The sequence below is a fragment of the Mustela lutreola genome, chromosome 9 (assembly GCF_030435805.1).
Source record: "Mustela lutreola isolate mMusLut2 chromosome 9, mMusLut2.pri, whole genome shotgun sequence".
Taxonomy (NCBI): domain Eukaryota; kingdom Metazoa; phylum Chordata; class Mammalia; order Carnivora; family Mustelidae; genus Mustela; species Mustela lutreola.
Genome location: NC_081298.1, coordinates 21,120,580 through 21,146,611, shown reverse-complemented (window position 1 = coordinate 21,146,611; position 26,032 = coordinate 21,120,580). Strand labels below are relative to the sequence as shown.

The 26,032-nt window shown below is 51.3% G+C and overlaps 1 protein-coding gene across 2 annotated transcripts in view; it reads left to right on the top strand.

The window, feature by feature from the left end:
* The window catches only part of CTNNBL1 (catenin beta like 1), a 163,031-nt gene extending 141,336 nt beyond the window's left edge, over nucleotides 1–21,695 (top strand). For both annotated transcript variants that reach the window (XM_059133251.1, XM_059133252.1), the window contains 3 exons: nucleotides 10,974–11,111; nucleotides 11,347–11,419; nucleotides 21,502–21,695. In XM_059133251.1, coding sequence (XP_058989234.1) covers nucleotides 10,974–11,111; nucleotides 11,347–11,419; nucleotides 21,502–21,590 — 300 coding nt within the window. In that variant the 3' untranslated portion in view covers nucleotides 21,591–21,695. The remainder of the gene's footprint in view (nucleotides 1–10,973; nucleotides 11,112–11,346; nucleotides 11,420–21,501) is intronic.
* Nucleotides 21,696–26,032: the final 4,337 nt, after the last annotated feature.

Genomic DNA, 26,032 nt, shown 5'->3' with positions numbered 1-26,032 from the left:
CCCCTTCCCAGTCCGTCATCCTTTCTGCCAGTAGAGGGGAAGTCAGAGGAGCTCAGTTCTGATCCTGTGCCGCTCTCACTTACCTCGCAGTGTGGCCCTGCATGCTCTGTTTGGCTTTTGTCATCCTCCCTGCCTTCCTGTTCCAGCGGGGTTCATAGGCTCTAGGGCTGTGCGCCAGGGACTCCCGGGTGTCTGCTGACTCTCATAGCCCCTCCCATGGGCCATCACGCAGAGGCTTTTGTGGCTCAGCCAGTCCAAAGCCTGGTCTGTGGCCCTATCCGTGTATCATCCCCTCCCCTCCTTCACCGCACCGGGGCCAGTCACCAGTGTCACCAGGTCAGAAACCTGCGCTGCATCTGTTTCCTCCTTTCTGCCTGCTGGGTCCGTCTGGTAAGTTTTACCTCTGATCTCTATGCATCCTCTTCATGTTCCCTGTCCTCACTACCACCGTGGACACTTGGGCAGCCAGCATCTTTTCTTCTTGTAGGAGTGCAGCACCCTCCTCGCTAACCTGTTTCCTCTCCGATCCATTTCTTACACAGTAACCAGAGATTTTTTTGAAACTGAAAATGCAGCTATGCTACTCACCTACCCAAACCCAGTACACACTGGCTCTGTGTTAACCTGCAGGATATGCTCTAAATTCCTTCCAGGCCTTGCTAGGCTTCTCCCACCGGGGCCCCTGCCTGCCCCTGCCTCCCCACCTCAGGGCTGCATCCCTTACCGCCCCTCCCCTTGTGACGTGCAAAAACAGCTCTGTACCACCTGTGCCTTCCTAACCTTTCTCTTCTCTGCCCAGAATACCTCTCCGTGCCATGTTTCCCACAGCCATCTCCTGCAGCTGGCTAATTCCTCTGTATCCTCAAGAGCTTTGGCAGAAAAGTCTGTCAATAGATGCATGTTGAGTGTGTACCATGTGCCAAGCATGCTGCTTAGTGTTGCTGGGCCAGTGCCTGCAGAAAGCGTCCCGGCCCCCATGCTGCTCCCCCCACCCCTGTGCTCTGGGCTCCCTGTGCGCAGCAGCTTGCAAGCCGTAGACCCAAATCTTGCCTCTGCTTCAGTTTCCTCATCAGGAAAAGGGGGAGAATGGTAATACCTATATTGAAGGGTTACAGGGAGGATGAAATAGATCAATATACAGAAATCACTTGGAACAGTTTCTGGCACAAGCAAGTATGCCATAAGTGGTAGCTATTATTGTAAGTGTTTTTGGCCTGTATACTTGTCTCTCTCTCTCTAAAGCTGAGGCTCCACAAGCCTGTCCTGATCTTCCTTCCTCGGCACCTCCAACAGGACTGTTATTTTCTGGCCTTGTGTTCTTGTATCTGCTGTCACAGAAGCTCCGGTTCTCTCAAGCCTGGCTTATATGTTGTCAAGATTCAGATGAGCAGTCATGGGTATTTTTTGTTTTGTTTTGTTTTTTCAGTAAATTTAGAAATGTAGAAATGGAAGACACACGCATCATGGAGACATGGTAGCTAGAAGGAAGCGTGAATCCTGAGGTCATGCGGCCCAAGGTTGAATCTCAGCTCAGCCACACACGACCTCTGTTTTGGGGGAGATGACTTGTCCTTTGCGTGTTTTAGTTTTCACAGTGACTTTGCCATTTTAAAGATTAATGAGATTGTTTATAGCAACGAGTCACATGCATGTGTGCTAGGTTTGGCCTAACACATAATCAGTTCTCCACCGTGGACAAGGGTCTGGCCTGAGGTTCTTGGACCCTTATGAGAGTTTCTGCCAGTTAGTTACGCATTCTCCCCTCCCCCCAAAATCCTGTTTGTTATTTCTTCAGCCTCGGTTTCCCCAGCTAAAAATGACTGGCCGTCTCTAGGATCCTTCTCTAATAGTCTGCCCTATTTTAGAAGCTCTTAGAAGAAGGTTTCATTTGCTGGTGTTTGTGCGCACCCCACCCCCACACCCCAACACACACAGCTCCACTTACCTGTCTCTCCCGTGGCTTAAACTCTTCCCTTGCTTTTGAAGAAAAAAGAGATGGGCCTTTTGTAAATGGTGGGGCGTTCTTACCCATGACTACAGACCGTAACTGTGACCCATCGGGGCTCTGAGTCGCGTCCCCTCTTATTAAGGCAAGAGGAATTCTTATTGGCTACATAGCAGCTTCTTTTATGACTGTCTCCTTCCATCAGCGAGGGGCAGCTCGCTGCCTGTCAGGGGCAGATTAGAAATGGCATCCACATGCTCATTTGGAGGCTTGTGACTTGCCTGCTGAGAGAGATAGAGGCTTGTGGAAAGGTGGTGATTCGGTAGTGCTCCTGACGACAGATTAACATTTAAAGTGAGGATATGGCTGGGGGAGGAGAAAACAACACACAGCCCTGCAGAAATGGCACCTTGACACCACACGTACCACCTCCTTGTGTATCTTTGGAGATGAATCTGTTGATTTTAGCAGTCCCCAAACAGGCTTATGCTGCTGTGAATTGCAATCTGTTCTACTTAATGCGCCATTCACTGAATTACCATCTAAGTTTTTATTCTAGCCTTCTCTCGTGGAATGAGCAACACAAAACCTTTCTGAGTGTCTTCCGTTTTTTTCAACTCTTCCAAATTGCATGTGGAATTTGCTAGCCTAGTTGTAGATTCACACACACACACACACACACACACACAAATACACACACACGTGCACCTTTTTTTAAAAAAAAGATTTATTTATTTATCTGAGAGAGAACATGCTTGCAAAGAGAGAGCACAAGCAGGGGGAGTGGCAGAGGGAGAGGGAGAAGCAGACTCCCCTCTGAGGACGGAGCCTGATGCAGGGCTCAATCCCAGGACCCTGTGATCATGACCTGAGCCGAAGGCAGACACTTACTTAACCTGCCCCCCAGGCCCCCTTTGCCTTTTTTTAAATTTCTATTTATTTATTTTTTAATTTCTTTAATTTACAAGGAAAAGACAGGCCCAGGAAGACACAAGAGGACCACACATTTAATATAGCTGGTTTGCATTAGACCCTAGATAGGGCATCAAGAAAAAAATGCTCTTTGTTCATATGCTAATAATGGAAAAGGTCTATAAAACAAAGTTTTTCCTTCTTTGGACTGTGAAAGGTATCACAGGCTTGGAGCCAAACTGTGTGTGTTTTATCCTGTCTTCAACTCTTACTCAACCATGAGCTTTGTGGCCTTAGGAGACATTCCACCTCTATAAGCCTTCCTTTCCCATCTGAAAGGCGGACACAAAGTTCCCAACTCCTCATGAGGAAAAATCCATGAAAGTGCTTAGCCCAGCACCTGGCACACAGTGAGGACTCAGGAAAGGTTGCTGTTGTCATTATCCATGTGCTACATCCCATCTCTTGCCAGAGTGAAAGGACAAATAGAAAAAGGTCTTGGACTAGGAAATCATGTTCCACCAGAGTCTTTAACCGAAACTCAGTGACAATCATTTGACATCTGTCTCAGTTTTTCCATCTGTGAAATCTGGAAATGATATTTGAAATGTGCATACCCAACACAGGGCATAGACAGCAAGTGAGGTTAATGAAGATACTTTGCTCTCAAAAGTAGAAAGCACTCCAGTGGATGTCGAGTTGTCATAGCTTCACAAAGAGGACCATCACCTTCACTCGCCACAGCGGTGAGAGTTGAATGAATTTGTGGAAGACTTCCTTTACATCTTAACTCACCTGTCTCATTTTAGATGTAGTTTAGTGTACACACACATTTTCACTCTGAAATCTTTTTTTTTTTAATTTATTTATTTGTCATAGAGAGAGAAGCGAGAGCAAGCACAGGCAGACAGTCACTCTGAAATTTTTTAAAGTAGATATGTTTACGATACTTGAGGAAGTTACTGGATTTTTGGAATTTCTCTTTAATCTCTGTTAATCGTCTTGCCATTTGAAGAACACTCGATTTTCATGTCTAGATTGTTTAAAGATGTCCTGTCCAATGTAGCAGCAGATCCAGGGCTCATCTCTTTGGGACGAGGAAGTCTAATTTACTGTGAGAGAATGAGCTCGTTGTCAGTGCTGACCACTACGTCATGTCAGGGTGATGCTCCCTGTCTCCTACCTGAGGCCTTTGTCACAGTGGCTCTTCTGACTGTCTGGGAGCACCACCAGTCAACAGCTTCAGTCCGTCCATACCCACACCCAGATACAGGCAGAAATCCATCCTGTCTGGTGATGGAGGTGGCTCAGTTGTAGATTTGCCCTGGTTTATCAAAGCTGAAAGGAGCCATCTAGAGCACGAGATCAGGGAGACAGTTGGCGCCTCCTGCCACTCCCCACCCTGCCGTCAGCGCAGATACAGCTTAACTGGTCTCAGGGCTCCTCCTGCACAAGCTCCCATTAGTCCCCCAGCCCTTTTCCACGTTGAGCACTTGACCACCACTGAGGTGCATGAGAGTGGGCACTCCAGGTGAAACCTGTTTTCCTTCCCTGATCCAGGGCAGGCTTCTCGTTTCCAAGCAAAGAAGCCAAGGCCATGAAAAGTTAGATGACCTCTCTAAGGACACCAGTAAGTTAGCAAGTGTTAGTTTATTTAGTACTCTGTCCAATCTTGGCAGAGGAACCTGTTTGTAGAATTAATACATCATCATTCAGAAAACCCAGTGTCTAAATGCTTCTTGTAATGTCAGAGGATCTCTTAAGAGGGAAAGAAGGCAAGGGAGGTTAGGTATCTTTTTAGAATGGGGCTATTATACTCATGTTTGGGCCTGTTATACTCATGTTACTAGGTTTGGTGCCCACGTGCTGAGGCTGGGGAGCTGCAGGTTTAATCTCTGCGTGGGCCAGCCAGCCTCACTCTTTTCCTTGTCAGTCACTTTGAAGGATGTCTCACTGGTCAATGGGGCAGAAGTCATTTGCTCCCTACCGCTAGTGAGGCAAGTCTACTTATGTGCTACTAGTATGTAACCATCAGAGTTTTCTAAATCGGACTCCTTCAGTTCTTCCAGAGCCTTCTGTGAGGAAAATAAGATAGTAGGGAAAAGCTTGTGGTGATGCTAGAATGTTAATGTTACTTTTCTATTACTTCAGAGATTGAATCCTAGCCAGATGATCATGAGTTGGGTTGTACCAGCAACTATCTTGGAGTCTCAGACACCCCGAGAAGTCTTTCCACGGTTAGGTCCACTTCCTTATGTCCACATCAGTTTTGTTTTGTTTTTTTTTAAGATTTTATTTATTTATTTGACAGAGAGAAATCACAAGTAGGCAGAGAGGCAGGCAGAGAGAGAGAGGAGGAAGCAGGCTCCCTGCTGAGCAGAGAGCCCGATGCGGGACTCGATCCCAGGACCCTGAGATCATGACCTGAGCCGAAGGCAGCGGCTTAACCACTGAGCCACCCAGGCGCCCAACACATCAGTTTTTTTAATCTGGTATCTTAGAATCCAGAAAGGAGGCAGAAATTCATTAATCCATTTATAATAAAGGTTATATATGATCCTCCTTCTTCTTTTTTTTTTTTAAAGATTTTATTTATTTATTTGACAGAGAGAAATCACAAGTAGGTAGAGAGGCAGGCAGAGAGAGAGAGGAGGAAGCAGGCTCCCTGCCGAGCAGAGAGCCCAATGCGGGACTCGATCCCAGGACCCTGAGATCATGACCTGAGCCGAAGGCAGCGGCTTAACCACTGAGCCACCCAGGTGCCCCTGATCCTCCTTCTTCTTAAGACAGACCAAAACTCGAGAAGATATTCCAAAAGAACTGTCCCCAAACTTTCTTTCTTTCTTTTTTTTTTTTTTTTTGAGATTTTTTATTTATTTATTTGGCAGACAGAGATCACAGTAGGCGGGGACAGGGGGTGGGGGGAAGCATGCTCCCTGCTGAGCAGAGAGCCCAATCCAGGGCTCGATCCCAGGACCCTGGGATCATGACGTGAGCAAACGCAGAGGCTTTAACTTGCTGAGCCACCCAGGCGCCCCTCCCCAAACTTTCTTATTTGCTCTCAGAATGATACATAACCATCCTGCTTCTTTTATTTCCCTTTAAACACTGAGTACACGTTTCCGCTCAACTTTTCTGAATGCAGTCAGCAGTAAATATTCCCTGCCACCGAGTCGTACCAGGCTAGATAAGGTGCTATCCTGACAGCAGTCACCTTCTCTGCTTGCTGGTTTCTATGATGCTTCTGAAACTGTCAGGGCAGAGACTTCATCTTAGAAGCCAATCTCTGCTTCATCTTCGTGCATGTTCAGCCCAGCGATGGTGATGCCTTTCTTGGAGATGAGCTAAAGCCGCATCTCAGATCTACACTTGAAATTTTCCCTTTCAAATCATCTGGCCGTATATCTAAAAGTAGAATGTTGACTTGAACATTGTCAGAGTCTTGAAGTTCTAAGGAGAGAGACAAAAATGGAGTTTGGCATTGGTCTCTTGGGTCCGTCCTTTCTGGATGACAATATTTAGAGAAACGGGAAGGTACAGTATGTGCCTGTCTGGTTAAAAGAAGATGAGATCGTAGGGGAGAGTGTGGAAAAGGAAAAAGCACCAGGAAGGAAGAAACTTAATTTTGCTGTGCTCCATTCTTGAGCCTCTACCACTCTTAGTGAGCATCTTTGTTCTCGGAAACAGCTCCGAAACCCGCACCCATGCAAACATGGCAGCATGAAACTCGGGTTTGAGCCTTGGTTTTGAGTCCCAGTTCTGCCACCCACTAGCCTTGGGGAGACTGCTCTGCCGAGTCCCGTTTCCTCCAATATTTGTGAGAAGCAAAGGAATTTAAACGCACTTAGACTCAGTCTGACACGCAACGAGCCCTCCGTAAACACTGGCTGGCCCTCTGAGGTGGATGGATGGTGGCGGCAGAGGTCTGTATTCAGACGGCCTCCCACAGTGCCTCATCTGTAGCAATCAATCAAAATAATATCATCTGCCGACAGCCAGCGTCTTTATAAGCAAAAAACCACACTCCCTTCTTCCTTTCTAACCTTTCTTTTAGTGATACTGATGTTCCACTGTTGATCTCTCTCACCCTAGCCAAGCTGACTTTTCCGTGCCTTGATCCATGCTGTTTCTCCTTCTGCTTAGAATGCCCTTTTCAGCCTATCAGACTCCTACAGAGTCCACCTCAAATGTACATTTCCTATGAAGTCTTTTGACCCCTCCAGACAGACAAAGTGTGTCCTGGGTGCCCACAGCATGTGGTACCATTTGAGAGGCCCTTGATCATAGGCATTATTACATTTTTTTTTTTTTTAAAGATTTTATTTACCTACTTGACAAAGAGAGATCACAAGTAGGCAGAGAGGCAGGCAGAGAGAGAGAGAGGAGGAAGCAGGCTCCTGTCGAGCAGAGAGCCCGATGCGGGGCTCGATCCCAGGACCCCGAGATCATGACCTGAGCCGAAGGCAGCGGCTTAACCCACTGAGCCACCCAGGCGCCCCGCATTATTACATTTTTAAAAATTAATAATTTGGCGATGTTATTAGGCTCTAATCTCCTTGACGATGTGGACTCTTAATTCATCATCCAGTACCTGGCCCACCTTTTGGTGTTCAGGAAATCTTTATCAGGTGGACAAACGAAATGTGTTCCTCTCCCAGTTTCCATGTTTGCAAACCTCTAAGGGCTTCGTCACCTCTTCTCTCCTTTGTCTGATCAGCTCCTCACGGAGGCTGGTACTGCAGCCTCCCAGCCATGCACTCTGCTTGCCTCTCAGGGCTGTGAGCCGGCGTGTCTGTCACACAGGAGTTGCCTGTTCCCCTGTTTGACATTTTCCTGCACAGGCAGCCTGCAGCCCTTTTTTTTTTTTTTTTTTAATTTTTTTTTTTTAAGATTTTATTTATTTATTTGACAGACAGAGATCACAAGTGGTCAGAGAGGCAGGCAGAGAGAGAGGAGGAAGCAGGCTCCCTGCCAAGCAGAGAGCCTGACGAGGGGCTCGATCTTAGGACCCCAAGACCACGACAAGCTGAAGGCAGAGGCTTAACCCACTGAGCCACCCACACGCCCCAGCCTGCAGCCCATTGTGTCTCAGTTCTCTCGCCAGCATTCAGGCCCCCATCAGCTGGTCCACCATGGTCCTGTCCCTCATCACGTCTGATGCTTCCCCCTCTCCCTATCCACGGGAGTCTTAGCACACACAGCTCCTTAAGCAGCACTGAACTTCTAGCTGCGTTTCCCAGTCCTGTTTGACAAATGCTTTCCAAGAGCCTGCTGTGCTCAAAGTGGTATGTGAGGTGCTTTCTAGGGCACAAAGAAGACTGAAACACAGCTCTTACTTCTAAGGAGCCTACATGTGAGAGGCACACATCGGAATAACTGCTGGAAGGCGGGTCATGGGAGACGCCATAAATGGATAAATCAAAGTCTTGAGGGTTTTCCAGACTGAAAAATCCTAGTAGTTGGAAAAGTTTACAAGTTGGAAAACTTTGAAAAGTTTTCAAAACTCTCAGGAAAATTTTTGAAAGCAATATCCCATTATAGGCTTTAACTATATTATGATAGAGATTAGGGGGTGGGACTAGTACCAACATCGCCAGCAACGGTGAAGAGGCAGAGAGCAGAGGGCAGGCCTGTCTGTTCTGTGTGCAAGGCAGGGGGGCTGAGGGGGCGGGGTTGCTGGTGAGCAGAGAGCAATGAGCCGCACAAGGTCTCAGACCCCTGTAAGGCCTCATCCTGAAGGCCTTCATTCTGCTGTCTCTCAGGAGCTGGAAAGGCTGCCCGGGAGTCCCTTCTTCCTGGGTGCCCTCCTGTCTTAGCCAACCCTGATCAGCACCCACCACCTGTCATTATCTTTAATATCATATTACTCTCTGGTCATTTCCGGGGTCCCTATGGCCTCCCCAGACAGTCGGCCCCTCCATGGCTAAGACCAGAGCATCCCCTTACCTCCATTTTCATTCTTTTTCTGCCTTAAGTCAATGCTTAGAATGGCACCCTTGCTGCTGGGTGCTTACCTGGGCTGCTATCTGAGCTCTTGGTGTTAACGTTCATCTTCTCCACCTCAGAGGTGAATCAGACAGGATTCCTATCCCCAGGGGGTCCATATTCTAGTAACTGGTAATCATGTAATTACAGGCAACTTACTTAACCTCTGTGTGCCTTTGATTCTGATTTGTACGATGGGATTAATAATCCCCCCCCCCCCCGCCCCGGCTCTCTTTCAATGTGGTAGTCAGAACCGTAGATATAATGACACTTTAAACTCTACAGCATTGTAGAAATGTAAAGTATTAGCAGCAAATGCTCTTTGCATGAGTGGAAGTCTGGAGTGATTTTGCTTCCTGTGCCCCCAGCTGCTGAACACTTAGGAGTTCTGGAGCAGGAAGTTACAATTATGAGTAAATGAGAAAGTAAAGAGACCCTTCTATTTTTAAACTCCTCGGACATCAGTCCAGTGCTCCATGACTACCTCATGAACATTAACACCATTACCAGATTACCAAGGAATTTGCTACTAAATGAAGCTAGGAATTAGTGGTGCTGATTTGCCAGACAGTACAGCCGTCCTTTGCCTCAGACAGAGGCCTTTAGGAGCGAGATGAAAAGTAGCCTTGTGTTGCTACAGGCCGGCCCCTTGGGCAAATAAAGAAGAGCATTATCTGCGTCTAAATAGTCTCTAAGGGTTCTCTTTGGAGATTGATGACCAAGCAGTAAGTCCTCCAAGTTTGGGAGAGTGGAAAGCAGGGTCCCAGGGGCTTCCATCAGTGACAGGAGCCCGAGCTGTCAGAGGGAACCGCAGCCATAAAACTACTGACAGAATTAAGAAATGGATCGTTGTCATCAAAAGCATGTGTCAAGCACCTGTCTTCTCAAGCCAGTCTGCCAGTCACATAGAACGAGTCCGACTCCCAGTTCCTACTCCTGAGAGCCGACAGCCCGAAACAGAGATGTCTTTTCCCTTTGGTTCAGTGTGTGGATGTTTACTGAGTGGAGACATGAAGACAGAATTCAGTCCCTGCCTTACCAGAGTTCATAGTGCACCCTTATGAAATGAAGGGAGTTGGAGACAGGGCGTTAACAACGGAGGAGGGTTACGGTGGGGATCCGTGCGAGCATGGCGTGTGGGAGCAGGTCGTGTGCAGAAGAGGCGTGTGGAGAGGAGCAGTGTTAGCCTTGTCACCAGGGAAGGCGAGCGGTGGAGGTAGCATAAAGGCAGCACTGGCCTCAGAGATACCCCAGGATCCCGAGGAGGGAAGGCAGTGAAGGCCCAGAGGTGGGAAGAGGAGCTCTGGTGGCAGAGGCGGTGATAATCTGCTAGCTGGGGGGCTCAGGGGTGGTGGTGGACTTGTCCTACCATTGTGCCGGTCACACAGCTCTGAGCGCACCAGAAGCCGGTACACGGTGCACTTTAGACGGGCAAATTGTGTGGTATGTGAATTGTATCTCAGTAAAGCTGTTTAAGAAAAGAATCTGCTAAAGAGGAATACATCTGGGGACAGCAAGACGGATAGGTCTGGAGTTGCAGCGGTTGAGGAAGGAGACTCCTGTCATTTGTCGGGGTGTCGGCCTAGGGGAGTGCCTGCTGGTGAAGCGCCACAGAAGGGGTGGTGGCGTTTTGCTGCTGATGTGGTGTGAGCCTGAGGGGCGCGCGTACGGCCTGTGCCATCGCCCTCATCCTCACCAGGGCAGCAAGACAGACTTGTGGACACGGGACCACTCCTCCCAAGTTCCACCTGACTGGGAAGGGAAAGAGATCCACAGGTCTTCCAGAGAGGTGATGTACGGGGGCCAGAAACAAAGAGTGAAGAATGGCTGGAAGCAGATAGAGCTGAGATTTGTGTCCCTGTCAGCTTATTTTTCAGATTGAATATGGGGATGAGATCATTTTGGCCTTGACTGCATAGGGAAAAAAGGGGCTTTAATCTGACTCCCTGGGCCTCTAGTCTATTAAAAATGAAAAGGTAAGGAGGAGACTTTAGAAGATAATGGGCGGAGCAGGAGACCACAATGGAATGGTCTCCTGGTGCTCTTGTCATTGTTGTTGTAGTTGCCATTCTTTTGTGTACTGTGGGCTCACTGGCCAGCTCATTTGTCCCCAATGCTCATTTGCTTGCAGGACATGGTCCGGCGCGGGGAGATCATAGACAACGACACGGAGGACGAGTTCTACCTCCGGCGCTTGGACGCGGGGCTCTTTGTCCTTCAGCACATCTGCTACATCATGGCGGAGATCTGCAATGCCAACGTGCCCCAGGTAGGAGGGGCTGCCCCCAACGGGCCTGTCCACGCCTGCCTCCTTCCTGAGCCCCTGCCTGGGCGGAGACTCCGAGAAAGAAGGGGATCCACTCTCCTTGCCTCCCTGCGCTCTGTGTGGGCCCGCTCCATCAGGGGTGGGTGTGCGGGGCATGCTCTCCACAGGATGGATGCTGGTGTCTGCCAGGACAAACAGTGCTTTCCCTTTCTCTCCCCTCCCTTCCCTTTCCTCGTAGATTCGCCAGAGGGTTCACCAGATCCTAAACATGCGGGGGAGCTCCATCAAGATCGTCAGACACATTATCAAGGGTGAGTTGGTGCTGCTTGTGTCTGAGGCTCCCGGCATTTGGTGCCCAGCATTCTCTGCACCGCAGGCTTCAGTGTGTTGTCACGTGCACTGTGGGTCCAGATCATCTCTGTTAGGATGCCGAAGACTAGCCTAGGTATTCATTCTATGCCTCTGACCCTTCCGTTCCAGCATTTAAAGAACGTGTAACACACGAGAGGCAGCAAGGCTTAGAAATATTTGTTAAGAATTTAAAAGAAAGAAGAAGACAAAACAAATACAAAATCCAGTTGCAAACTACATGTAGTGGAAGGAAATGGCTTTCTTTGGGAGAAAAAAAAACAAGGAAGTAACAGGAAATCCCCAGAATCATGCAAGACCGCAGGAAGTGAATCTGAGGCAGTGTAGTGTGGCAGAAAGAGCAGACCTGCCGTCCAGCCTTGACCCTGCCTTCCCCCAGCTGTGTGAGTGTGATCTAGAACTTTTGCAAAGGTTCAGGAGACACTGCATGACAGCGTCCAGTCTAGTGCCCAGTGGTAGGTAGTGCCTGCCACCCAGACAGTGCTTGGTCAGGTGAGCCTCCCCCCTGCCCTCAGTTACCCCAGGGAGTCCCTCAGATGCCGTGACATCTTTGGGACCTTCCTCAGCTTGGAGTGGCTTATGAGGCCTGCAGTGGTGAGCAGGCTCGCACTCACAAGGATACCAGAGCTGGATTCTGCGGCCATGCCCGTGGGCCCCTTAGCACAGACTCACACACATAGCAGTATAGATGCTCGTATTGGACTTCGTGGTATGGCTCCTGCCAGAGGTCAGAGAGAGCCAGGACAGACTGGTCGCTATGAGCAGATATTCATTCTCCCACTCTGGCCCATATTCTGCCCGTTTACAAGGTGAAGGAGTAGGCTAGGTTTACTCTAAGGGTTTGCCTGTAAGTGGCTTATAACTCCCAGTTCAGGCAGGGGGATGAAATGTGAAGATAAATGGTATCTATAATAATAAGGTGGAGAGAAGTTAAGAGCCATGGTCTCTGGGATCCGCCTCCTGGAACTGAATCCTGGCTCTGTTACTTACTGTGTCACCTGGAGCGAGATACCCATTTGCTATGTGATCTCATAGTATGGGTGAGAAAATTAAATAAGATGATAGATTGAAATACCGGCCCTTAATAAGTTCTCCGTAATTGTTAGCTGTTATGAATATTATGAAATACGATGGTGATAATTGTCGTCATCGTTACTGTAAGTGAGGCATGGCTACAGTCTTATGGCAAGTCTTGTGAAAGTGGCATCGAAGTGGGTCTTAGCAGCTGGGGCCAGGACATCCCAGAACGACAGAACGGTGTGTGTGAAGGCATGGGAAGCCCCGTGTTCAGCACAGCCGCCCCGGGCAGGTGCCAGCGGGACCGCCATCGTGTCCATTTTGCAGATGGAGAATTTGAGGTATTAGAATCTTGTTTTCTCCCTCAGAGAAAGCAGAAAGGGAAACTGTTCACGAAACAAGCCCAGCACCCTGCCTTCCATGACAGCATCCCGGGTGCTCCTTCCCCTCTCGGCGTCGCGTTCACCTGAATTACCGCGATGCCGCCTCCTCCCCGGGGTGTAGCTGTGGTGATTTGCATCTCCGGTTCTTAAATGGCATTTCCGTCTAACGCCCACTTGTTCAATTAGAACTTTTTATCACTCTCAGCTCTTCTCTCTTGCATTTATACTTCTTCCTGCACCTCCGTCCCTGCAATCAAAACAGTGATCTTCTGAGGAAGAAAAGGTGTTTTAACGGGTACTGACACGGAGTAGGTGGATGTTTCCTTTGTGAAATCCTCACATGTATACCTTAGGTTATACGGAGTTTCCAGTGGTTGTGAGCCGGGCTCTGTCTCCCTCAGAGCACCGTCTAGCCCCCCAGGGTCTCGTGGGGTGTCGGGCACACACTGACGCTGAGTGGAGGTTTGTTTGCTGATGCACAGATGCCGCCTGCGTTCCCGCCACTCTTTGTCCTGTCCTCTGTTGCTTTCTTCCCCCCCCAGCTGTGCCGGAGCCTCGGGCCAGCCCTTCTTTCTCCCTCCGCGCCCTGTGCAGCCACGGAGTAGTAAATCCGCCAGATCCGCCTCTAGACTCCATCTTGAATCCGTGCGGCTGTCTCCATCTGTTACTTCCCATCATAGCACCCAGTTTATTTCCTTCCTAGCCTTTATTACAATCTGTAATTGTTTTTATTTATGGCTTTGTTTACTCGTTTTGTGTGTCTCACACATGAAAATGTAAGCTCTGTAACGTAGGGACGTTGTCTGGCTTGTTCACCATGTCTCCTCAGCCCCCAGAGCCGGGCTGGGCACCGAAGGAGAACCCACTGAGTATCTTACATATTGTTAACTTCAGCCCCACCTTTGTGCAAGTTGAATTTGGCAGATGTTTGCTGAGACTTTCCTCAGGGCTAAGCACCGTGCTGGATACTATCCTCCGGTGCTGCACGGCGCCTGCCCTCATGGGGTTTATAATCCGGGGGACACCGGTGTGTAAGTGACCAGCCATACTTGAAGCGAAATACATGCTCCAGCAGCTAGCTTCTCAGCTGGCATTTGCCGAGTGCCTGGCTCTGGGTTCAGGACTTGAGAGGCAAAGAGAGTGAGCATGAGCCGTATTTTTGAGACTTCACGTCTGGTGGGGAGAGATACTCGGAACTAATTACAGCATGCTAAGTGCTGGTTGAAGTTGTGAATGTCTGCTAACAGAGTGGTAAGAGCAGTTCTGGAGGGACAGGCCATTCCTGTGGGGAGAGGCTCCTCCCAGGAATGGAAAGAGTGTTCCAGGGGTAAAGACACATTCCAGGCAGAGAGAGAGGAGACCCAGGGGTAGGACAGGACATCAGAGGGTTATCGACCCTCTGTGCACTGCAGGCGCCCGCCCTGGCTCGCTCCCACCTCGGGGAAGCCCTTCTGCGTGTGGTGGTGTGCCAGGAAGCTGAGCCCTGTGGCCTGCCTGTCTGCAGCCAGCAAGCCCCTCAGGGCCCTGTTGGTGTTGAAAAGGGGTCAGGCCCGCTGGCAGCAGGGTGGATGACTAGGCTCTGCTCAGGCCCTCCCCTTTAAAAGCCTCCACTCCCTCCCCCTTCTTCCTCCACCCTTCCTTCCATCAAAAACAGGAGAAAACAAAGGCCCATAAAGAAAACCAGCTCATCAGTCTGTCCTCTTTGATTTTAATTTTGTTTTTCAGTTTGGGTTGCTTCCTTTTTTTTTTTTTTTTTTTTTTTTTTTAACATACTAATTAGATGCAAGCTCTTTCTTTGATTTTATGGCCTACATATTTCCTAAGTTTTGCTGGCAGGATGACAGCTGATGTATCCCTTGAGGTCGCAGGAAAACGCTGATGAGGCAAGCCCAGCAGGGGACTTTTCCCGTTGTATCTCAGTCCCCTTTCTCACCATTTTCCTCCCTCCTCTTCTGTTGGGGGGTGCCAAGAGAGCTGGGAATAATTGATGGCTCATTAAAGTCCCTCTTTCTGCAGACTGCTTACTCGGCGCTCCCAAAGTCCAGCCTTCCCTGGAGCTGGCAGCTGCTCCAGGCCTGAGCACTGGGGCGTGCACGTAGGAGAGGGTGGTCTCTTCCCAGGGAAGGGCAGGCCACACCGTGTGCTCCAGGAGGACCTGACAGTCTTCCTGCCTGTAGTCTTCTGCCCTGCAGAAGTGAGTTAGTGAGTCACTAACACTTGCAAACCAACCCAAAACTCGGAACTATACACAGTTGGTCTTTCATCTGGCAGAAAGGAAACCTCTAACTTTGTCGATTGGCTTAAACAGTCCTCCTACCTTTTTTTTTTTTTTTTTTTTAAGATTTTATTTAGTTATTTGACAGAGAGAAACAGTGAGAGGGAATTCAAGCAGGGGGTAGTGAGAGAGGGAGATGCAGGCTTCCCACTGAGCAGGGAGTCCGATGTGGGGCTCGATCCCAGGACCCCAGATCATGACCTGAGCCAAAGGCAGGTGCTTAACGACTGAGCCACCCAGGTGCCCCCAATCCTCCCGTCTTTTAAGAAAGAAAATTGAGGGCATCCACTTTTATGGAGCACCGAGTTGGCATCACAGGGCACTAGGCGGGCTCCTAAGATGAACGAGACACTTAGGAGTCCCTGTCCCTTGGGAGCATACAGTCCCGTCACAGGTGAAATGACTGATCACTATACAAGGCAGCATGAAGTCAGTGCAAAGACATAGAGCAGGAATCATGAAGGCATGGTTCATTCTGCTGCAGATTAAAAGGAACAAGGGTCCAGGGGGGCTGCACAGAGGAAGTACTTTCTTTTTGTGGTAGTAAAATATACGTCAGATTTACCATTGTAACACCATTGCGACCGTCACCACCACTTATCCACACCTTTAATTTTCATCTTGCAAAACTGAAGCTCTGTACCCATTAAACACTCACTCCCTGTCCCTCCTCCCCCCATTTCATTGGTTCTTGGCAGCCACCCCTGTCCTTTCTGTCTCCGTGAAGCTGGTAAGTGACTAAGGAGGTTCTGGAAGCACATGATTGACCTCTTAAGGGCAGGCACAGATGCCCATCATCAAGGGGTCACCTCCTTGGATGTGGTGTGGGAGCTGTGACCTGGAAATACTGTTTAGTGTAAATACTTGTGCCAGGGGTTACCGTGGAAGCTGCTGGCAAGTCTCTTCAATGTTTTGGTCGCTGGCGAAAGTTACCGGAAGACCGCATGGCTGCTGGGCTGTTGTGCAGGGGAAAGCTTAGAGGATTACTAACCCCAGACTCTTTTATTGGTGGCAAGAAGACTGAGCCAAAGTCTTCAAAATGCCTTCAGAAATTGGCTCCTGGCCCTTTGATTTGTTTTTTCATTATGGCTTAAAGTCTCCTCTAGAAGCTCATAAACATGTATTTCCATGTTGATTTGGGGCTCTTGGTAGCCTGAGCATTGCCTCTGCCATTTTGAAACTGCAGAAGCTGACAGGATTTCTTTTTAGATGACCTCTTGATGTGTGCGTGACTTGCCCCAGGTCATGGCTGCTGTGACCACTGGCAGGAGAGAATCCTGGAGAGAGGCGTGCATTTCACCCTGGGCAGCTCGTTACCCTCCGTAAGCCACAGCCGTTCATCTGTGAGGTGGAGATAACCTGCCTCACCAAGTTCTGTGAGAGTCCGGGGAGGCGCCATCCGCACGCACAGCCCTGACACGCGGCTGGCACGTAGCACGTGCTTGCTACATGTCAGCGCCTCTGCTGCTAGAACCCATGTGTGATCTCCTCCGGCAGGAAACAGATCGGAGACGCACAGACACGCGTGATTCTGGCTCTCTCTGCAACTTTGGCTAAGTTGGTAGATAACACATTCGAGCCTTGGTTTCCTCTCGGTAAAACACAGACCTGGAGTGAATATTGCCCCTTGGGAAGGCTCAAGTCGAGATTACAGTCGGGCGGCTGGGACAGTATGTGCTCAGCGAATGGAGCCTCCTTCCCTGGCTTCCTCAGCCTAATCCTTTGACCTGGAGGTGACAGCAGCCTGGACTCAGGTGCTGGCAGGAAAGCCAGTGGACCAGCACCCGGACAGATTCCTTCTCGGGGCCTGGGAGAGGAGGGGAAGGTATTTTCCCAGCAACTCAGGCGTCCTCGGGACAATGGGAACATGACCCCTGTTAGCATGAGAAGCAGATGGTACCCTTTTCCTTTAAATGGGTGTCACTTCAATGGAATTTCTGATGGACTTGTGTCCTGTAGCTACAGGTGAATGTCCTTCTAGGGAAGTATGACACTAGACCTTCCAGGCTTGTCACTGTCATTAAGGAATCTGTTAGACATGCATTTTCCTTTCCCAGTTTCTTGCGTCTTCCAAGTTTTCAGTGTGACAGAGAGGGGCATTCTTCTCCTCCCCTCACCCCTCTTCCTCCGGCATTTCTTGAAGGGTGAGCATTTGAGGCTTCAGTTTCAGGGGTCCGAGCCAGGCTTATGAGTGCAGCGTAAGTCTCTGCCCTGAAGATAGTTCTCCTCCGCCAGCCCCGGGGCCCCTCCCTCTCCCGTTTAACATAAACAGAACAGCTTGTATTCCATGTCTGAATAGTAAACCTGCTGTCTAAAGTTTGCTTTAATATTTATGCGTTCAGCACTGCTGCCTGTTTTTGAGCTCCATCAAAGCCTTTATTATAAGAGCATTTGAAAATGCTGGGGCAGTAGAGAAGGGAGTTGATGTGCGAACCACCTTTCTCACTCTCTCCAGCCCGACTCACCCTCTTCTTCTCTCCCGTCTCCCCCAGCTCCCCCACTCCTAGTTCCCCCTTCATCTAGCATCTCTCTTTCTCCTGCATTCTCTCTTCCTTTCTTACACACACACACACCCACACACACACATACGCGCGCGCGCACACACACACACACACACGCACAGAGCGAAGAGAACTCTTCCCCAAGACCTCTGGGAGGGATCTGTTCAATATTTATAAACTGCTGCAGCAGCTATAATAACCAGAGGTAGCTGGCACCACTAAGATTTTCTCTAAATAGGATTCTACTGTGGAAACAAAGAATGAGTAGGGGTAGGAGGTGGAGGGCGAGGGCACATGGCACAGCTGTGCCGGCTGCCAGGGGTCGTGGAAGAGCACTGGGGCCTCGTCAGACCTGGTTCTGGGCCCGGCTCTGGCTGGCTTGCTGTGGGGCGCTGGCCAGTCACCCGGCCTTCAGAGTTGTACTACATTTCTGAGAGCCCTGCTGGTTCTGACATTCTGACCTGCTCCACACCTGTGGCCACTGGGGCCCCTTTACCACAGGACATGGCATTTGGAGTCTTAGCCTTCTGGAGCACTTTGTAGCCAGAAGCCCCAGGGGGCTGGGCTGCTCTGGAGCACTCACAGAGCACTTTCCTCCCCAAAGGATGGAGAGCAGGCCAGGCAGCATATTGCTTAAGGAAGACAGTGCCAATTCGGGGCCTGGCTCCCCCGCCCCCGGCTCTTCAGGTACCTTTTTCCCAACTCCTATACCTTTTGGGTTGAATCCCAGCCTCTCTACCGTCCCAGACTTGGGCACATTGCTCCAGTTCTCTAATAAGCTTCAGTTTCCTCATCTGCAAACCAGAATGGCTTCTCTCCCTTGTGTGATGCTGCGAAGATCAGATGAGCCACCAGACACACCCGCCCAGCACGCGCTGCGGAGGAGACAGCCCCTCTTCCACATCGCGCCTGTTCCATTCACCACCCATTCGCAGAGAAGGGCGAATCCGATGGCTTCCTCCTTCCCCACAGAGAGCCGCGGGAGACAGGCCATGGGATGGGTGCTCTGTGTGCTTGGATTTTCGAAGGCCTTGGTGTTTTCTAATCCCCTTGATACGGACTCTGCTTTCCTCTACCTTGTAGGTCTCTAGAAAGAGATTAAGTCCCTACAGGGAAGCTGGCTTGAGTTGGAAAATCACTGCCCCAAAGGATCAGACTGTTTCTCCACTTCCCTCCCTCCTGGGTCTGAGAATACATTAGGAGAGCAAAGTGTTAGTTCAATCCATTAAGACTCTTGCTTCCAGACCATGCCTCTGGGGGTATTAAATGCTATAATGGTCATTTCTCTGTCTCCTGGGGCATCAAATACTAGATCATTCACACGTGAGTAAGAGATAACACTTACATATGGCCCCGTAGCTGTCTCCGCAGCCCGGATCCTGTTCTCCCATCACCCCAGCCCTTTCTTTAAGGGGCCTTTAATAGAAGGCATCACAACCATGTGCTGCTGGAGGTGATGGATGCATCTAACGGAAGAGGATGATTTCCAGGGGGAGACACACAGCTGGCACATGTCTGAATCCCAAATCCCGTTTTCCGGCACATGTCCAAAGTAATAAAGAGGAAGGAGGAAAAATGAAGAAGTGGCAGGAGCAGAGTTATTCCCCAGCACAGTGGGGGTGGGAGGGAGCAGGGGAGGAGTTGCACACTTTCTTTTCTCTCCCCAATCTTTGTCTGATTTGGCTCAGCAGATGTTTTATTATATAAAAGCCTCTGGCCAGGGTTCTCTGTTCTACCTGAAGCTGCCCAGTGTGAGGAGTGGGGCAGGGAGGCAAGCCATCGCCCTAATCCACTGCTCGGAGAGCTCGTGCACCTCGCCACACTGATAGTTGACTCTCAGCCAGACTCTGCTGGGTATTCAGCCAAAAGTAAGGCACATGCCTCTGCCTTCCTGAAACTCCCCATCTGGAGGGAGAGGAGAACAAGTTCAGGGTGGTCTAGAATTCAGGCCTGTGATGGGGACCCTGGCCTGACGACAGGAGCCAGAGGAAGAGGACCAGGTAGGCTTCACCAAGAAGATGGCCTTTAAGAGGGACCTACAGGATATGTGGGCTCTCCACACGTGACTCTGCTGGCCTGAGCAAAGGAGCCTCGGGGAAGGAGCTAGTGTGTCTCGAACATCTGTTATTTGCCAAGTACTTCCCATACATTTTCAGAGGAGACCCTCCCAAGGTCACTTAGGATTGTGAGTTGGAGACAGGGTTCAAACCCAGCCCACGATGTCACACCATCTTCCCTCTGGGATTGTGGGCAGTGAGAATGCTGGCCTCCCTTCCCTTCTGGCACATTCTGTATCCTTCCTCCTGGGACTCACTATAGGAAGCCCACTCCCCGCCCCCATTTCCCGCCCTCCAGTCCCTAAGATCCACAGCATTTCTGCACCATACGCCCCCACCCCCTAAAACCAGCGTGAGTATATAATTGGAGGGGGGATACTTCTGAAAATGAAATGGAGAGCTACAAGTATTGTGCTGGGGTGTGTGGGTTAAGCGGATCACGCAGTGACCTACGTTGCCACTCTGATGGTGTTCTTTGGAGATCTGTCTTCAGTGCCATCCTCTGAACCCTCCTCCCTCTTGGAGCCTTCTCCTTGCCCCTGGGCTCCGGAACCCCCCTCTCCCGTGGTGGTGCTTTTCTCCCACATCCTCCTGCCACTGAAGACAGGGGAGGGGCATCTCGACGCCATTGTTTCTCCCACCTCCCCATTTACCGAAAAACTTCCAACTGTTTGAATCTCACATCAGGGGACTGTACTCTGACCCCTCCTTAGTGGTGCAGCACCTGGTTACCTCATGGGGGAGTTCGAGGCTTGCTGTCACCTTCTCCACGACTCAGTCATACTTCTTGGTGGTGTCAATATCCATGTGTCTCTCTGCCACCCCACTTCCAGCCTGGCTTCAGAATGCATGTAAATCTGAAGACTTCTCGCCCCCACTGTGACCTTCTTGGTCCCGGTCACCATCAAATCACATCTGCCTCCTTCTGCCCTTGTCCCCTTCAGGGCATCTCCCACACAGCCGCTGGAGTGGAGCCCTCCCACAGCTCTGGTCACAGGGGAAAGGCCAGAGTCTTTGCAGCAGCGCACAGGCCCTGTGGTCTGTGCCTGCCCCTTCTTGTCCCCCATGCGGAGCTCGGGCCACACAGACCTCCATACTCACCCTCCACCGAGCCACCGAGCCAGGCGAGCTCCCCACTCGGTCTTCACTGGCCAGCCCTCTGCCGCTCGCTCGCAGACCTCCCCACAGGAGTTTGCTGCACGTCTTCATCACATGTCTGTGAGGCCTTCTGACAGCCCCGTCTCTGTTATTTATTTACCTGGTTGTTTCCCCACTAGAAAGTAGGCTTCACAAGAGCAGAGATTTTCATCTCTTTTGATCATTACTTTATCCCCATGGCCTCAAATGGTGGTTCTCAGACTTCTGTGCGTCATTCCTTGAAGGGCTGGTTCACATGGACTGCGTGGTCTGTAAGTGGGTCTGAGTTGGGCCCCACAGTCTGCCTTTCTAACAAGTTGCTGCCTGCTGCCGCTGCTGCTGGTCGGGTCACACTCTTGACAAACACTGGCCGGAACGAACGTGCCTGTTGCAGGCATCCACTTCTCGTGCGTGGATGAGGGGTGCGGCTGGGGAGGCCCCTGAGTGAGGACGGGAGAGCTGGGCCCTGATGACTGAGCTTCTCGAATGCAGGACCCAGGAGTTTGGCCCCAGCTGCCCTGGGGCGGGGTGGTGGTTGGCTTCAGGGTCTTTAGCACGGCATGCGCCTCAGCAGGAGCAAGATTTAGGGAAGGGCATGTAGGGACCCAGCCGTGCACCTTGGATCCACGCCTCACACTGCCTTTGTCTCCCCAGAGTATGCGGAGAACATCGGTGATGGCCGGAGCCCAGAGTTCCGGGAGAATGAGCAGAAGCGCATCCTCGGCTTGCTGGAGAACTTCTAGAAACCCCTTGGCCTCAGGCAGCATGGACTCTCTCTGGGCCTCCATCCCAGAAAGTTTTTACATGGCTCAATGTGACTTTTGGACAAATTAAAGCTAGTTTTGGTATTCCTGGCTGGCATTCTTTGTAGCAGGGCAGTACCCTCTGCTCTTTCCCCAGCTCTTTCCCAGCGGCTGTCCGGGGACACCTCTGAGGAAGCTCGGTGGTGGGCCTCACTCTCCCTGGGAGGGAACCGAGGCCCAGAGAGCGTCTCAGTGAGCCAGCGGTGCAGCGCACCGTGGCCGCACAGCTGCTCCGTGGTCCTACAGGGAAGGGGAGCACATGGACTGCTGACCTCTCTGGTCCAGCCCTGACTCCAACAGTGACACAAGCCCTGTGGCTGGGGTGGAAGCAGCCCTGGAAGCCTCCATGGCCCAGCGAGGCCCCTGCCACCCAGAGCACAGACCTTGGAACAGCATCCTGGACCCTGGCATCCATCGGAGCCACTGGTTGGGAGGGGAGCACGAACAAACACGTTCTCATCGGGCCCCACCCTGGGCTGATGAGTCGGGGTCTGGGGTATGGCCGGGTGCCGGGCTGGGCTCTAGCTCCTGGGCAGCTCCATGCGTCAGGGTGAGCGCCACTGCCGGAAGTAAGTAAACAGGCCTTGGGCCCAAATTCCAGCCGCACCTGCCAGTTTACCTTCCTTCCTCTGCAGAGGAGGGGTGGTGTTCGGGGGGGTGAGCGGAGTCATCTGAGCATGCTGCACATAGTGGGAACCTTAGAAGTAGGATTTCCTGTCCTTCCCCCCCCCACATGCTGGGGCTTCAGCATTGGAGTCCCACTCATTTTACACAGGGTGTGAGAAAATGGCTCTCCTCCTTTACAGAAGTCAGCGGGCCTTTAGCATGCTTTTAGCGTGTCCCAAAGAAAAGCGTCCTCGTGAGCGAGGTAGAAGATGAGCCAATTCAGAAAAGCGGCATTTCATTAAAATGGCCCAGGGTCAGCACATAGGCTACGGGGCTGCCGCACACCCTGCCTGTGCCCATGGCCAACACTGCCAGGCAGCCCAGCTCTTCTCACCGAGCCCCAGGTATAGGGCTGTGGGCGCCCCCACCATCTGGCCACAGTCAGCGAGCCGGGGGAGACCCAGTTGCCGTTCCGGGCAGCCGTCTAAGGGGACGCTGAATGAGATGGCACCTGCGTCATGCCCAGTGTCGGGCAGCTGGGAGGGTATCGAGTAAGACCACCCTGCCCTCCTGGTGCTCTCGTCAGCCCAGAGGGAAACGGGACAGCGTGCCCATGCTTGTCATGGGGTGGGTGTTGCCCCAGGACCTAGCCAGAATCAGAATGGCCTTATAGTGTTGTTTTGGATTTAGGTGTTTGATGTTTTTATTCCACTTTCCTGTACCTACGGTAGTGCCCGTGTATCAAACACCTGTTATGTGTTTCTTGCTGTGCATCCATTCTTTTAACATGCGCGACAGCCCTGCTGGCACCGTTACCCCCCACTCACGAGAGCGGAGACGGGGGTCCCAGAGAGGGTGAGGGACTTGTGCGAGGTCCTGGGCCCGAGAAGCAGCAGCACCTGCGTTCACAGCCGCGTCTGCCTGCCTGTGCGGGCTGTGCGCTCCCCTCCACCCGCTGCTTCGACTGGGAGACCACCACGGATCACTGACTGACATGACACTTCGATCGGTTCCACTGTCGATACGTGGTGTAATGAATTCACAAAGAATAAAGCATGTCCAGATGTAACCTGCAGAATCAGAGACTTCTTGAATTAAGGATGATACTTCAGAGAGCATTATTCCTTCAGCATTGTCCTCTTTCTTAAATTCTCTGTTTTTAGCCAGGTGAGGCTTGTACGCGGAACGGAAGTTCAAAATTCGACAGAAAGGTAGGCAGCCAGCCATCTCCTCTCCCACATCCCGACCCCTAGACCCGCCTTCTCCCAAGGCTCTAGGTTTCCCAGAAGCGCGTCAGAAGCCAGCACAGAAGAGGGTGGGCCGGGCTAGGGGCCGCTCACCCCGCTTCAACCACAGTCGCTCCACTCCGCCTTGCTTCCCACAGGGGGGTGCCTCCTAGGGTTGGTTTGACAGGTCCCTCTGCCAAAAGGAGGTTTCAACTCCTGTCTTCACTTTACAAATGAGGAAGTGGGTCCCCTTTTCTATCAGTTTTGTGACAGGAGGCTTTGGGGGGTGGGGACATGAGGTATATAATTCCTTAGGATTCAGAAGGGGGTTGTAGTTCAGAGGTGCTGCAGGGACTGGGAAGACGGAATGAGGAGAAATCTTGACCCTCTGCTTTCTGATTGTAACAACCCCCTGCACAGGGCTAAGAAAAGGTGTTAAGAACAAGGTAAAGATACTCATTACTAACCTTGCTAATCCATGGGCTCCTGGGGTGTGGGCCTACCTTTTGTGTCTGCTCATTGCTGAGACCCTATCTGCCTCATCAAGCAGCCCCAACCCCTCCAGAAGGACTTCTTGGGCATCCAGTAAAGGCCGCCCATGCCATATGAAGATCTGAACTTGACTTCCATGTCTGTCCACTGTTGGGGCTCCCAAACTCTTCCCTTCAAGCCAAACCCCCATGGCCATCCTTGTGTCAATAGCTGCGTGGTGCCAGCACCCACCATCCCAGGAGGGCGGTACGCCTTTTCCTGTCCAAACACAGCAGTAAAGCAGCCTTTAAGCAGGATTAGAATTTCTTCACAAGGGAAGCGAGGATGTCACGTACCTCTTCCCTCACAGCCTGCTGCTCTGGACTGGTCTGCACGCCTGAGTTCAGTGGCAGCGAGATCGGTCGTGTCTAATTTAAAGAGATTGTTAGGCAGGCCACACTCCTCCTTTATCTGGGGGGGGGGGGGGGAGCGCTTTGTCAGGGGAACTAGAAGCCACCCTTCTTGGGTCACCCCCAACCAGAGCACCCATGCCCCGGGGGGCATCCTCTGCCATTACCAAGAGTGTCAATTTAGTGTTGGCAGAGAGGCAAGACTCACTTTCCTAAAGGCAAAAACTTCCTGATAAGATTTTCTTACCCAACAGCAAAGGTTAAGAGCAGAACCACAGTCTTCAACCTGTCTTCCTCCTTGGTCTACATGGAACGTGGCTGCTGTCCCAGCGCTGGGCCTCCGTTCTCGGGGCTGCGGGAAAGACAGGGGCTCCCCCCGCCACCTTTTTCTTGATCAGGTGACGCATGCCCTTGGTGTAAACTTGAGAAGGTCCGCGAGGGTATTTCATGTCTGATACCCCCACCCCCCGCAGCGCCCTTCCCCAGAAGCAGCCACTGCTGAATAGCCAGACTGTCCTTTCAGGGATGTGTTTTTAAGTGAATAAAAACGTATTTAACACAAACGGGAGCATATCATGCCCTCCATCCTGCGCCTTTTTGTTCGCTCTCCACCCTCCGTACACACCCAGCGGCCCCGCTCCTTCCGTCGCTGAGCTCGACTGTGGCCGGGGCACACGTGATTCCGCTAATCACATTCAGGGATGTTCGGGTGTCTCCAATCTTTGGTTGTTAAAATGCTGCAGTGAACATCCTTGGCCATTTCACACACGTGTGAGTTTAAACTCCCAAGCAGAATTGCTGAGTCAGAATGCGCGTTTTTCACTGTGATACCTGCTGCCACGTGGCCCGCCCTCCATCGACAGCTCCTGGGCCACCCTCCCACACACACTCCCCCCACCGAGCACGGCGCCTGCCCTGGTGTCTCTGCCTTTCTGATGGCAGCAGTGGTTGCGTCTTCACTTGCATTTCTCCCAGGAGTGAAGTCATCTAGTGTTTTAGAAGGATGAATTGATTGCACATGGACGTATTAGCTAGTACTCATCGAGCCCATTCTGTGAGCTCATGCTTCTCTCCAATCAGTTCATGGCACCCTCATTCCTAAGGGTAAGTCCATTGTCATCAGCCCCCTTTCACAGATGACATGAGACGCCGGGGCCTGTGGCTTGCAAAATGACAAATCTGGGCCTAGAACAGAAGCAGACTGGCTCTGAATTCCATACTCCTGACCTCAGAGCCGCCCTGTCTCCCAACCAACTGGCAGAGAAGGGGCTCGAGGGAGGTTGGAGAGTGGCAGCAGATCTCTGGGGAGCCCCCCCCATTCTGTCCATACAGAATGCATCAGAGGCAGAAGCAGCCCGTTGATGGCCTTGTGACGGGAGCCCACGGTGGCTGTGCAGGCCCCTGCTCCCTGAGCCCCTCGCTCCCACATCTGGGCAGCTGGCTGCGACACTTGCCTGGGTGGGGGGCCCAAGGCCAGGTTTCCTGGCTGGACATGGGCAATCACCTGAGTGTGGCCCTGGCTGCTCCACCATGCGAAGGGGGAAGTCCAAGAAACATCTGGAAGGTTAGGCTTTCTCTCTGCAGCAATGGGGAGGAGGAGCCACGTTCCAGCAGCTCGTAGTGAGGATCCTTGCGTACCTTCCCCCATCTACTTGCTCCTCACCTGTCC